Genomic DNA, 13,373 nt, shown 5'->3' with positions numbered 1-13,373 from the left:
GAGCGCCTGCGTGTTTCAGCACAGGGAGGCTGGGCAAGAGGAGAGTTATTAGAGCGTGTGCGGTTTTCTGGAAAGGACACAGGCTTTGGGACGAGGTGCCACCATTTATTGAGTGCAGCTCTGAGCAGTTACTTACTCTCTCTTTCAGGAAGCAGGGCCACCTGTGAACGCCTGCTGTAGGTATCTGATCATCTTTAGACAGACATAGTGTTTATAGACTCCTGATATTCCATTATGACAACGGTGCTATTGGGTAAATTTCTGGCTGAGAACTTTTGAGCCTGAGTTTGTGTTATGTAACTAACAAGCAGCAAATAGACTAACTTTGTGTAGGAGGGGGCATATGTGCATGTGATGCTGGGGACCCGGGAAAGCTGATGCGCAACAGCCTGAGCCAAAGGCCTGAGGAGGGAAGAACCGGAAGCTGAAGGGCTAAGTCAGGTCTGGGTCAAAAGCCCAAGAACCAGCAGTGCTTATGTCTGATGTCCAAGGGCAAGAGAAGGGGGCCGTCTTGAAGCACCATCTTATATAAAACTGCTGTTTGAAACGTTTACCCTGCTCTTTTGGCTTCTGTAAACGCTTGCTTGCTTAAATAATAAGAAAAATAAGTCTGACAACAGTGAGCTCTCACTTCCTCTCGCTACTCGCTCACTCCTTCTTCCAACACCTGCTCAGCCTCCACCTGACTAGCACAACCCAGGCCTCGGGACTGTAGAGCTGCCGGGGCCAAGTCTCTGGGGGAGGCAGGGGGCACCTGGGAATGCGCAAGTCCCTGTTTTCCAACGCTCTCGCAAGTCAGACCTGTAATAAATCGAAGCAGGGACCTTACAAGTTTTGTGACCTAAGATTTTTCTTTTATGACAAGTGGCAGACTGCTGTTGGAGGTGTCTTTCAGGTACCTGATTTCTCCGAACACTGTCCCAGCTTTCAGAGTGACCAGAACTTGAGCTCCATCAGTGCCTCCAAGAACCCGGACTTCCCCCTGCTTCACGATGTACATTTCCTTGCCGATTTCTCCCTGTGCGCCAGACATAAAGAGGAACTTTATTCCTGACAGTTACTCCCCAAACGAGGAAACAGAAACTCTTCTAGAGGAAAACATGGAGAAGAAGGAGAAAGAAACACCAATGGAAAAGCAGTTGCCTGGAGGCCTGAGGCAGTACAGCCACTGGGTGACACAGCGCGTGGAAGGAAGTTACTAGGACCTGTGAGCAGTGACGCCCGGGCGCGTGGGCACAGTTCAGCCAGCACTTGGCTACAACCATGACTCGTCAGCCTGACTTCTGCCTACAGCACCAGGTCTGGCTTTAGAAACGAGGCTGTTTATGCTGCTATCCTTGCTCCATGCCGAGAGCAAAGTGTGAGTGCGGCGGGTTCCTGCTTATCCCGGGGCTCCTGGCGGCGGGCAGGACCCTGCCTGCTCCCACTGCCCGGGGGAAGGCATTACTCTGGTGCCCAAGGCACGGTGGCAGGACACACCCGCTGTCAGTGCTGTTTAATGGAAGGAGAGATGTGTGAGGTGTACTTGGCATCTACTTTGGAGTCTAAACCATGATTGGTCCTGTAGCTATGTGACCAGCCTCATTTAAGAACAATAAAATGGCAATAAATACATAGCTATCAACAATTGAATCTAAAAAACAAATGAACCAGCAGAACAAAAACCATGTATGGGGCCAAGTGGGTACTAGACTCACCGAGGGTGATCACTTTGTAAGTTATACATGTCTAACCACTATGTTGTACACCTAAAACTCATACAATATTTCAACTATAATTGAAAAATAAAAACTGATTAAAAACCCCACAATGGATCCCAACACTCAGATGGGCCTCTCTCTGTGGAGATATTTTGCTCTGTGACTACTGCTCAAGCTGGAGAAAACCCACCCAGGTGACCCTCTCGGAAGGAGACCCAGGAGGCCTGCTCCTGATTGCTCTAGCCTTTGCCTGCGCACGTCTTTTTCCTACTGTCCCTGCGCTGTCCCTGTTGCTGCAATAACTCTTCAGCCATAATGATAACTTTACATCGACCCAGACGAATCACCAAGCCAGTGGGTGGGGTGGACCCTCAAAATGTTCCTTCTCACTCCAAGAGGCAGGAAGAATTAATGTCTTACAAGAGACCTAAGTGGCATCTGGGCCATGAAAAGCCGTTTGACGCGGAATGAGCCAGTTTGCACAACCCTAGGCAAATTATTGGGTAATAGCCCCTCGATACTAGCTTTCTTTTTTTTTTTAAATTAAATATTTATTGTTCAGATTATTACAGTTGTTCCTCTTTTTTCCCCCCATAGCTCCCCTCCACCAGGTTCCCACCCCCCCTCTGCCCTTACCCCCCGCACTGTCCTCATCCATAGGTGTACGATTTTTGTCCAGTCTCTTCCCGCACCCCCCACACCCCTTTCCCCCCGAGAATAGTCAGACCACTCCCTTTCTATGTCCCTGATTCTATTACAATCACCAGTTCATTCTGTTCATCAGATTATTTATTCACTTGATTTTTAGCTTCACTTGTTGATAGATGTGTATTTGTTGTTCATAATTTGTATCTTTACCTTTTTCTTCTTCTTCCTCTTCTTAAAGGATACCTTTCAGCATTTCATATAATACTGGTTTGGTGGTGATGAACTCCTTTAGCTTTTCCTTATCTGTGAAGCTCTTTATCTGACCTTCAATTCTGAATGATAGCTTTGCTGGGTAAAGTAATCTTGGTTGTAGGTTCTTGGTATTCATCACTTTGAATATTTCTTGCCACTCCCTTCTGGCCTGCATAGTTTCTGTTGAGAAATCAGCTGACAGTCGTATGGGTACTCCCTTGTAGGTAACTGACTGTTTTTCTCTTGCTGCTTTTAAGATTCTCTCTTTGTCTTTTGCTCTTGGCATTTTAATTATGATGAGTCTTGGTGTGGTCCTCTTTGGATTCCTTTTGTTTGGGGTTCTCTGCGCTTCCTGGACTTGTAAGTCTATTTCTTTCACCAGGTAGGGGAAGTTTTCTGTCATTATTTCTCCAAATAGGTTTTCAATATCTTGCTCTCTCTCTTCTTCTGGCACCCCCATAATTCGAATGTTGGTACGCTTGAAGTTGTCCCAGAGGCTCCTTACACTATCTTCATATTTTTGGATTCTTTTTTCTTTTTGTTTTTCTGGTTGGGTGTTTTTTGCTTCTTCGTATTTCAAACCTTTGACTTGATTCTTGCGATCCTCTAGTCTGCTGTTGGAACTCTGTATAATATTCTTTATTTCAGTCAGTGTATGCTTAATTTCTAATTGGTCCTTTTTTATAACCTCGAAGGTCTCACTAGATTTCTTGAGGGTCTCACTCAATTTATCATCGGTTTCTAGAAAATTCTTGAAAAACCTTAAAAGTGTGGTTTTGAACTCTAAATCCAGTAGTTTGCTTTCCTCTATTTCTATCATTTGTGACCTGTTTCTTTGTCTCCGCATTTTTTATGCTTCCCTGTGTTGATAGAGTGGCTTTCTGTGCTAGGTGTCCTTTAGGGCCCAGTGGCTCAGCCTCCCCAATTACCTGAGGTGGACACTCTTGGTGCACCCCTTTGTGGGCTTTGTGCACAGTCTTGTAGTTAAGCCTTGATTGTTGTAGGTATCACTGGGAGGAATTGACCTCCAGACCGATTGGCTGTGAGAATCAGCTGTGTCTGCAGTGGGAGAACTTCTGTGCTGGAGACACCCTTTTGGGGCAAGACTTGCTTCAGTGGGGCTTTGGTGCTCACTGAGTCTGCCCCCTGAGTGTGTCCCTTATGGATCTGAGGAGTTGTAATCTGGATGGTCCCACTCTGACCACTGGGTACACTGGCTCTTGGATCTCTAAGGAGGTGCTAATTTAGCCTCTGCCTGAGGCTATGCAGCAGGAGCTATGGAGAGATCTGCAGATTCCTCTTCTTTGTTTGGGGTTTGGAGATGCCCAAATGAGGCCCAGCTGTGAAGCAATGCAAGCTACTGTGGGGCCTTGAGCCTTCTTTTGGAAGTTCTGGGTCTCTCTGACCCAGCTGCAGTTGTTAGGTAATTTTCAGATTGCAAAGGGCCAGGCCTTTCATATGCAAAAGCCTCTGTGCACAGCTTGGGTGGGGTGGGGTCTCAGGGGATCAACAGGGCAGAGCAAGCAGCTATGGCTGCTCCTCAGTCCTACCCTAAGAGGCCCCGAGTCTCAGTGTCCCGGTAATCGCTGCAAGCACCTCTGAGAGAAAGAGGCCCTTGAGTTCCGACCGATGCCAGACAGTTCAGTTTCTCCCCATTTGAGTCTGGGTCCCCAGAGACTGGCCCGGAACTGGAGTTCAGAGCAGTCGGGAGCTTGAGACTCCCTCCTGATTGAAAAAGACAACCGTGTCCTCAGTTGCCAGCCCTTTCCAGGAGTGCCTCCGTACCTCTGCACTTTACTTCCGCACCTCCTCTGAGTCTCAGTGTGCTTTTCTCTTTCCTTCTAGCGTAGAATTTCCATTAGCCAGCCTTCCTGTGGTTCTGGATGATGTCCGTTTTGTCTTTTAGTTGTATTTTTGAAGTGAGCCCCTTGATATTGTCAAAAGGTCAGAAGCACTAACCTTGACTTGGGATGCAACAACGGGGACTCGAGTTTATGCTCTGCCATGGCGGCGAGGTGCGTCGTGAGCCAGGGCAGAGAGGCTTGCGAGACAGCCACTCATTTATGAACGAGGGAGATACAACTCAATCGCTCTCTGGGAAGTTCTGAAGTCTTTCAACACCAGGGGCTGTTGTCCTGAACATGAATTGTTGTTGTGTTATAATTATTGGTACACTCTACCTCTTAGGTAACCTCTGTACAGTTGAAGTCCTCATTTCCTCTGTCCATTAGCTTTATGAGGAAGGGAGGGTAAGTATTATTTCCATTTCACAGAAAGGAAAGGCGCAGATCGGCTTAGCTGACTGGCCAAAGCCCCATGACAGGCATTAGAAGCAGAAAGAGCCCAGAAAGCACATCTCCTGCCTGAGCGAGGCAGGCAGCGTGCTTAGGTTTTCCCTGTGCAGGATGTTAAGCATGCCTTTATTCTCATGTACATATCAAAGCAAGTTTCCAGTACAGATGGATCTTATTGGGGTTATTTCCATTATATCAATGCTAATAACAATATCTTGCATTTGCATAGTACTTTTAAAAATCATAATATCTGGTAGTTATGTTGCTCCTTATTTTAATTCCTATATTCCTTCTATCAGAACATCCTACTTTATAATTACAAAGCACTTTCATAGATACTAACTCATTTCTTTCTTTTATCCCCCTTTTTATTCGATTTATCGGGGTGACACTGAGTAACAAGATTGTACATGTTCAGGTGCACAGTTCCACAGCACATCATCTGTGCACTGTGCCACCCCACTCAGGTCCCAGCCCATCGCCATTTATTCCCCCTCTACCCGCCTGCAACTCATTCATTCTTGCAGTAATCCCAGTGAGGCCAAATAGGAGAGAGATCATGATTGTTATTTAAAACTGGTGGTAGAGGCTTGAACACTGGTGTGTTGAGCAACCGCACAAGGCTGGCAGCGGACGGCTTTAGCAGCAGCAGCGCCGTGTCACTGGGCTCTAACACACACAGCTAGCCCACACCCAGCAATGCCTCCAGCACCAAGACCAGTCTCTTAGAAACTAACAAAGCAGCTATGCATTGTTTTTAGAAGTACCTGAAAATTAGTTTTCCAAGAGACACTCAGAAAAGCAATGATTAGAACAGGGCCAGATTCCTTATTCTCCGCATGGAGTGAGGCTCGAGTTGTTGGAGTGATTTTTCAAAGGCAGTTATTACAGCTGCCAGGAGGCAGAAGTACATAATGGGTGCTTAAATATAGTTCAGCACTTTTAATTATTTTTTAACGATCATTTCAATAATTTTCCAAGGAGATTTGGCATAATCAACGAACCAAAACTTCCACGGTTGCTTGCATATTTCTAGGCTAATTTAAGCCTTTCCTGCGAGTTTAATTAGCTTGCGAGTGAAGTAGACAGTCCTCAGAGCACAAGGTCTGGGAGCGTGTGCAAAGCAAGATCAAACCCCACCCCAGGCTGGCTGTGTGCTGATGGGAAGGAAGGCAGAGGGCGAGAGCTGCGTGGGGAGGGTGGCAACCCTCACGGTTTCAGGTCCCGGGGGAAGCTGTTTGCAGGGCTGCTGGGAGCACTGCGACACTCAAATAATTCTGCCACTCGTGTCTGGAAAACTCCCAGATGCGCTGTGAAGCAGGCCCCGCTGCCACGTGGTCGGGGAGGCCCCCCTCGCCCCCTCGACCCTGAGGATTAGGCAGGTCAGCAAACCCCGAGCCCTGGCATTTCTTCAGTTACTCAGGCAACCTCCAAAGATCAGAGTCTCTTTTCCTTTCCGTTTGCTACAGTGGTTTGTGGAAATGATAAGCAAAAACTAAGCGTAATTTAGGTTTCTAAAATCTGGTCAAGTGACAAGCTTTCATCTGTCATTATTAACTATGACTCAAATGCCCTCTTCAAAGCCGAACAGAGAAACACGCTGTGGCCTCTGCCTTCTCGTCTCTGCTCCCCTGCCTAGTCCCTTCCTCCCCGCATCTGTGCTCAATGAGTGACGGGTGTGACGTGAGCGAGAAATCAGCCAAAGTGGCAGGAGAGCCCCTGCCTCCTCTCGGCCGTCAGTCCTGCTGCCAGGGCACCATGGACAGGTCATTCCAGGCGCCACTGCCGCAAAAGGGTCCTTAAGCTGGGCTGTTTGCATTCCCATTGTAATGCACGTGGTTTCATATCACCGAGCTGCCTACTTTTGGGGACTGAATTGTGTGGGATTGTATGTTCTCGGTTTCCATCAATCACCACCTCTGACAGCTCCTTCGCGCTGCCCTCTCCGGTTCCCCCCTGACCTCCATAAACACTGTGGCCTTGGTCCTCTTCCCTGACCTTTACTTGAGCTTTCATGAAGTCAGCTTCTGTGACCTGTGGTTCCCAAAGACTGACCTCCAGTTCCCTCCTCTCTCCTGTACGAGACTGATGTCCATGGTCTCCCCCGCCGCCCTGGTGTGCCCAGCACTGGGTGGGACGTTACCTTCACCCTTTGCCCAGCAGGCCACTTGGACATGCCACGCTCCGTCCTGCCTCAGCTCCAAGTCTTCACGTCTCGTTAGATTTTTGGAGGTCATGCCCACCGCCTGCCAAGCCGCCCTCTCTATTGCCCACCGCCTGGCCTTCATTCCCCTTGGAGAGTGGCAGGTGTTGGAGGTACGTGTTTGTCATTTCACTTAGTGCTTATTTCATTTGTTTATTGCTTGTCTCTTCCATCAGGCAGTGATTCTCAACTTTGGCTGTATTTTAGAATTGCCTGGGAGCTTTTAAAATATGCTTCTTTTTAATTGATTTTTAGAGAGAGGGGGAGGGAGAGAGATAGGAATATCAATGAGAAACTTCCTGGATTGGCTGCCTCCTGCATACCCCCTGCTGGGGATCGAACCGGGGATCTCTTGGTTCCTGAGTGGATGCTCCATCACTGAGCCGCACCAACTGGGCAAGACTCATCTGGGAGCTTTTAAAAGCTTGATATGTGGGTCCCACCAGACCAGCCGAGTGCTGGGGCTGGTGAGTCTGCTATCACTGGGCGAACAGCCTGGCACTGGACTGAGTCCCTGGAGGACAACCCTTTTATTTGATTTTTTCACTGCTGTTTGTCCCCAGAACCCAGCACAGTGCCTGGCCCATCGTATTCCAAACACTTAATGAGTTGCATTGACTAAACAATACTGAGGCTTTCGAGCTGGTGACCCACTGCCTTTTCTGCACGCTCTGCTCTGCAGACCAGCCCTGCTCCCTGCCCCAGCGCACAAACTCTTCTCTCTCTGGAATGCCGTTTCCTCCTGGTTCGTGCCAATTCCTCCTTCCGGACTTAGCTTGAGGGTCATGTTCTCCAGGAAGTCCTGCCCTGGGACTGTGTCCTCAGCGCCTGAGCTTCCTCTCACGCAGCGCTCACAGGTGACTCGGGACGCAGTGCTCCTCGCTGCACTCGCCGGGAGCTCCGGGCTCGGGGATCGCTCTCATGTCTCTGACTCCTCATTTCCTCTACTTTTCATGTTGGCTGTTGTCTTGACTATGGATTTAGTCTCTCGAGACATAAAACCCAAGGTCATCATCCCTTCCCTCCCTTCACGTTAGTCCTCAGAGATGTGGGGAAATGCTCACTGTAGAGTGAAGTACCGGCACACATTTGGAAATTGATCATGATGGTCATAGACTGAAATAGGATGCAGCTCTAAAAATGAGGCTGTAGAAGATGAAAATATGTAAAATGTTCGTGTAATATGCTACATGACAGGACAAGCTTCAAACGTAAGTACAGTGTGACGCCAGGTCTCTGAAACTACCCCTCAAGCAGTATAACAAGACAGGCCGACCCACAGGAGAACGGTTGTTTCTGGTGGTGGAATTTCTGTCTTGGTACTTTTATATGTTTTCCTTTTAAAAAATAATGAACATGGAGCATTTTTCATGAAAAGCACAGAAACATTTTAAAAATGTTTATTTTTAAGTTAATTATCACTCACTGGAGGAGCTAAAGGGGAGTAAATGATAGCTTGTGGGCGACAGGAGAGGGCAGGCCCACCCTTCATCTCCAGCTTTCCCTCCTCTTTAAGGATTTGGAATCAATGGGTGTGATGATTGATGGTTTACGTTCGTAAAAGGCAACTTTTCGGACGACCCATCTATGTCCTGCAGGTACTGACAAACGGGTCATGTCCCACGTTGAGCTCGGAGAGCACTGCCGTTGTCACAGAGCGTCTGCCATCATTGCTGCTGGGCCACGGCCGCCCGGGCAAATTCACACCCTGCTGGGGTCCAACCCCAGCAGGTCCAGGGGTCCCCAAAGGTGTGGACAGAGTCGGCGAAGAAGGAATGGCACGGAGTCAGCGTTCAGTTGATCAGCATAGCGAGGTTCTCCCTCCAGGATCTCAAGCCAGGAACTCCAGCCAAGTTCTGGTCAGGAACTCCAGCCAGGTTCTGTAGCCAGGTTTTCTAGGTTCTCCAGCTAGGTTCTGTAGTTAGGTTCTCCAGCCAGGTTCTATCCAGGTTCTCCTGCCATGTTCTGTTTAGGTTCTCCAGCCAAGTTCTGTAGCCAGGTTCTGTCCAGGATCTTTTGCCATGTTCTCTCGCTAGGTTCTGTCTCTAGGTTCTGTCTAGGATCTCCAGCCAAGTCCTGTCTCTAGGTTCTCTCCCTTGTTGTCTTGTTACATCTGTATTTATACCAGTTGATTTTAATCCTGTCAATTTCCATTGCAAAGGTTAGGGCGTTTCTTATCTCCATTCCAAGGAGTAAAGATTATGTAGCTTAAGGGTGATTGTTTGTAGTTAAAGTGATTAACTACCCGCCTGGCACTTAGTTAAGAGGTTTTATCCCCTCCTTAACTTCAGGGAAAAATCCCTACCTGGGAAAACAACCTTTCTCGGAGAGGTGACCTTGGTTAAAACACATAGTGCTAAAGGGAGCAAACATATTAAGAACAGTATGCCATATACGCCAGGTCCCTTGAAACACATGCTGTGCAGATGTTTCTTCTCTGCAGTGACTGTGTCAAGCAGCAAGGTTGGACCGGCTCCCGGCAACACCCGGCTCCTGACTCTTGTCTGAGCTCCTCCATGTACCTAGTTACCTGCCGTGCGTGTGACGAATAGCACACTCACCTTTCTGCAGACAAAGTCACCAGGTAAGCAGACGGTGGACCTCAACCTGAGCAGCAGGTCATGAAGCATCTGGGTGTCACAGCCCTGCAGAGGAAAGCGAGAGAGAAAAGCAGTTCTTGTTGTCGCAGCTCAAAGGCCAGTATTCCAGGACGTGAAAATGCAATGGGAGTGACGAGCAACAGATGACTCTGTGTTGACACTAAAATATTAGTTGCCAGTGGATGTGGGCTTTTCTTGACCCAGAATTTAGGAAACAAACCTAAAGCTATGGTACAGCAAGAGTTTGGGTGCTGGTCGTTAGATTTGGGCTTCGATCCTGTCTCCAGCCTCTATTACTGCCTAACCGCCCGTGCCCTCAGTTTCCTGATCTGTTAAATGAGGTGGAAATAATACTTATCACATAATGCAAAATTTTACTCCTGCAAAACCTAATGCTTCATTGATGATAGCTACTCATGATTGTGATAATAATTATTAGTAGCAATTAAGACTTTCATATATCAAAATCTTGGCTGAATTTTTTTTCTTGTAACATTTCATACTATTGTCAGATATTATTGCAAGTCTGATGTCTTCCTTTTCTAACTCAATTATCATCACCTCAAAGTAGGATAATAGACACAAAGTCAATGATCTGGGGGTGATGACTGTTCAGATGGACTTTGATAGTGTAAGACACAGGTTATTTGCTGGAATAACTGCCTGGATGTGATCTCTGCCCACAGAATTGTAACTTATTGAATGAAAGGCTAAATGAAAGCCTGTAGGTGCCTACACAGCCTCCCCTTCTGTGGTGCTTTGAATCTCTTGCTTTCCCAGACCTTTCACTCTCTCCCCCTGCGAGCCGCCTACACAGCAGCTTCCTGCTGCGGCAGGTCCTGCCCCCCGTGGGGGTCCTGCCCACCCGTGGGGGTGCTGCCCACCTGTGGGGGGTCCTGCCCACCGTGGGGGGTTCTGCCCACCGTGGGGGGTCCTGCCCACCAGTGGGGGTGCTGCCCACCCGGGGGGGGGGTCCTGCCCACTGTGGGGGTTCTGCCCACCGTGGGGGTGCTGCCCACCCGGGGGGGTTCTGCCCACCGTGGGGGTCCTGCCCACCCGGGGGGGTCCTGCCCACCGTGGGGGGTCCTGCCCACCCGGGGGGGGGGTGTGTTCTTTTGCAGGGAGCTGAGAAGTAGTGGAAGGAGAAGCAGGGGAAGCAGGGGCTGTGCCCGTCTGTGCCGGTTCTGATTCCCTTCGCAGTCACGGTTCTCTGTAACAATGTCAGTGGCAACCAGCTGGCCTAGATCCATATGAAGTTCAGACCTCGGGGTTGCTTGACAGATAAGGAAAGTTAAAAATTTGTGATTGAAGTAACTTCAAGTAGCCATTGGTGAGAAGCATTCAGATGAACTGACTATAGCTTCTGGTGATCCGGATAGAAAAATGCCAGGGCCACCAGGGCCACCAGGGCCATCAGGCAGCCGCCTCAATCCGCCCAACCAGCATGGCGAGGAGACGGAGGGGCTGCCGAGAGCAGTGGGAGATGGAAGAGGCATTCCTGGGGTGGGGGTCGGGGGATGCTGTCAGGGAGCAGAGTCGCTGTGACTGGTGGTGGAAGCAAGTCCTGTCACAAGGCGCCCGGGGTGAACACTGTAACACTTTCAAGAGGGGTGTTTGCTGCTGCCTGGGCCGCGGTGGGAGAGATGGGAGCATCTGGGCACACATGGGCGTCATTCGAGGGCAAGTAGGACAGATACAGATATTGCAGACCTGTAGGTTTGAATACCCTAGAGTGGCTAAGAGTAATAAGCCAGGTCCCTCCTCTCTCTGTAGACATAGATATGACTGAACTCAACAATGTGCTCTGCACAAAAGCAAGCTGCAGCTCACCGTCCATACGATTCCAACTGCGAAAACCACGCAAAACACTACGGCGGTCACTGACATTGGCATGGACACAAAGTAAAATGACAAAATGGGGATTGGAAGGCCGCCCTAAAAATCATTGTGGTGGGGTGAAGGGAGAAGGATGGATCTGGGAGAAGCACCGATGAGACTCCAACTTAATTTTTATCAACCTTAACAGGAATAAAGTAAAACATACATCCGGGGATTGTCTGCAGGCACCAAGCAGACAATCCTTTTCGGAGGATTGCGTTGTCTTTTCTTCTCTCCTACAGGGGCCACTGGCAGGAAGCGCTGGCAAGGTCGGCGGGCAGCGTTAGCCACCAGGGGCCAGGCCTGCCGCAGAGGAGCCTTCCTCATAGTAGGCCCGCCAGCTCTCCGCTCACAGCAGCTGTCCTCAGGGGAAACATTGGGACCACTCTAAATAGGAATTTTTGTTAACTGCACATAACGTTTGCATTGCATTCACTAGCTTCTTGCTTCTTCCGAACTGTAATAAAGACTTACAGTTTAAATTTCATCGGTTAAGTGACTCTGTGGCAGACGCCAGGCCTTTGGCCACAGTGGGCCGGAGGGAGGGGGCGGGCAGCGGACCGCTCCCCTTCTCACCGGCGCTCAGGCCGGGTGGAACGGAGTTTGTGTTGTGAAGTCGTTATGTGTTATGAGTGGGTTGGAGACAATCACATCTCCCCTCCCAGGAAATGGTTTTCTTGGAACACATGTTGCTCCATTGCTGTGTGACTAAACGTCCCATCTGGTTCGCTTCCTCCGTTTGCTGTGCAGGTGTCCGCGGGGACATTTCAAGGACAGGAAGTCAGGGCACAGGCACTCTTGCCTCAGTGTCCCCTTTTCTACAAAGGGAGAGGGGCTGCGTGAGAGTTGACGGTAAAGCTGTAGTAACACAACATTTGCATTGCAGTCACTAGTTTCTTGCTTCTTCTGAACTCCCTGTGATGCCTCGAATTAGTTAACGTGGTCCTCACCTTTGCTTTTTATTCATTTTATTTGTAAATTTGTTTTTATTGTTGAGAGCATTACAGATGTCCCCCTCTGTAGAGGGCCCCCCAGGGAAGACACATGGGCATGCTTCCTAAAATATTGTCAGCTGAACCCAAGGTGACTGGCAGAGCCGAGCCTTGGCTACACATCTAACCAAGATGGATGTGTTCTCAGCATTGACTCTTCTCTTCGCTGCCCAGGTGTTGGGAGTGGGTTTTATTATTGTAAATCCAGCCAAGCACTAGGAATGAATAGGACCCTCCTCCCTCTGACTGGCCCTGCCCTGTGGGAGGGGCCCTGAGGTGGAGCCTCGCCCTCGGGTCCCTGACTGCTCCTCCCGCCCACCAGTCAGGCCCACCCAGAACTGACGTAACTTCCTGGTATTCGGGTATAAATTAAACACGCGGTGCTGGTGCTGGTGCTCTGTTCGCCTATCAGAGGGCAGACGCCACACCCAGGCCCAGCTTTTCCCTCTATTTCTCTCTCAGTCTCGTTTTCCATTCTTCCTTAGCCCTCGTCACGTTCTAATCAAGATTCTTGAACCCCCGCGTTCTCTCCTTCGGCGCTGGTCGCGGGAAGAGAGAACGTACCCCCATACCCCTTCTCCCCCATGGCCTCCACCTGTGCCTGCCCCGCCCAGGCCTTCACCGCACTATTGTCTGTGCCCATGGGCTGGGCACGAATCGCTGCTTTTTAGCCGAGGGAACCGCGGACAGGAAGCCGGACTGTTTCCCTAGGATCACAGGTGCAATGGGTGCCCGAGGAAGAGCATGGAGAGAGGGGGAGAGAGGGAGAGAGAGGGGGAGAGAGGGGGAGAGAGTGGGGGCGGGGA

At 49.5% G+C, this 13,373-nt stretch overlaps 1 protein-coding gene across 1 annotated transcript in view; it reads right to left on the bottom strand.

The window, feature by feature from the left end:
- The window catches only part of CNGB3 (cyclic nucleotide gated channel subunit beta 3), a 67,182-nt gene that overhangs the window by 5,298 nt on the left and 48,511 nt on the right, over positions 1 to 13,373 (bottom strand). The window contains exons 12-13 of the mRNA XM_070392713.1: positions 9,659 to 9,742; positions 900 to 1,018 (exon numbers count right to left, since the gene is read on the bottom strand). Of these exons, the coding sequence (XP_070248814.1) occupies positions 900 to 1,018; positions 9,659 to 9,742 (203 nt within the window). The remainder of the gene's footprint in view (positions 1 to 899; positions 1,019 to 9,658; positions 9,743 to 13,373) is intronic.

Source organism: Myotis yumanensis, unplaced genomic scaffold (assembly GCF_028538775.1).
Source record: "Myotis yumanensis isolate MYYU_CA2020_CCGP unplaced genomic scaffold, mMyoYum1.0.hap1 SCAF_15, whole genome shotgun sequence".
NCBI lineage: Eukaryota > Metazoa > Chordata > Mammalia > Chiroptera > Vespertilionidae > Myotis > Myotis yumanensis.
This window is presented reverse-complemented; position numbering and strand designations above follow the sequence as displayed.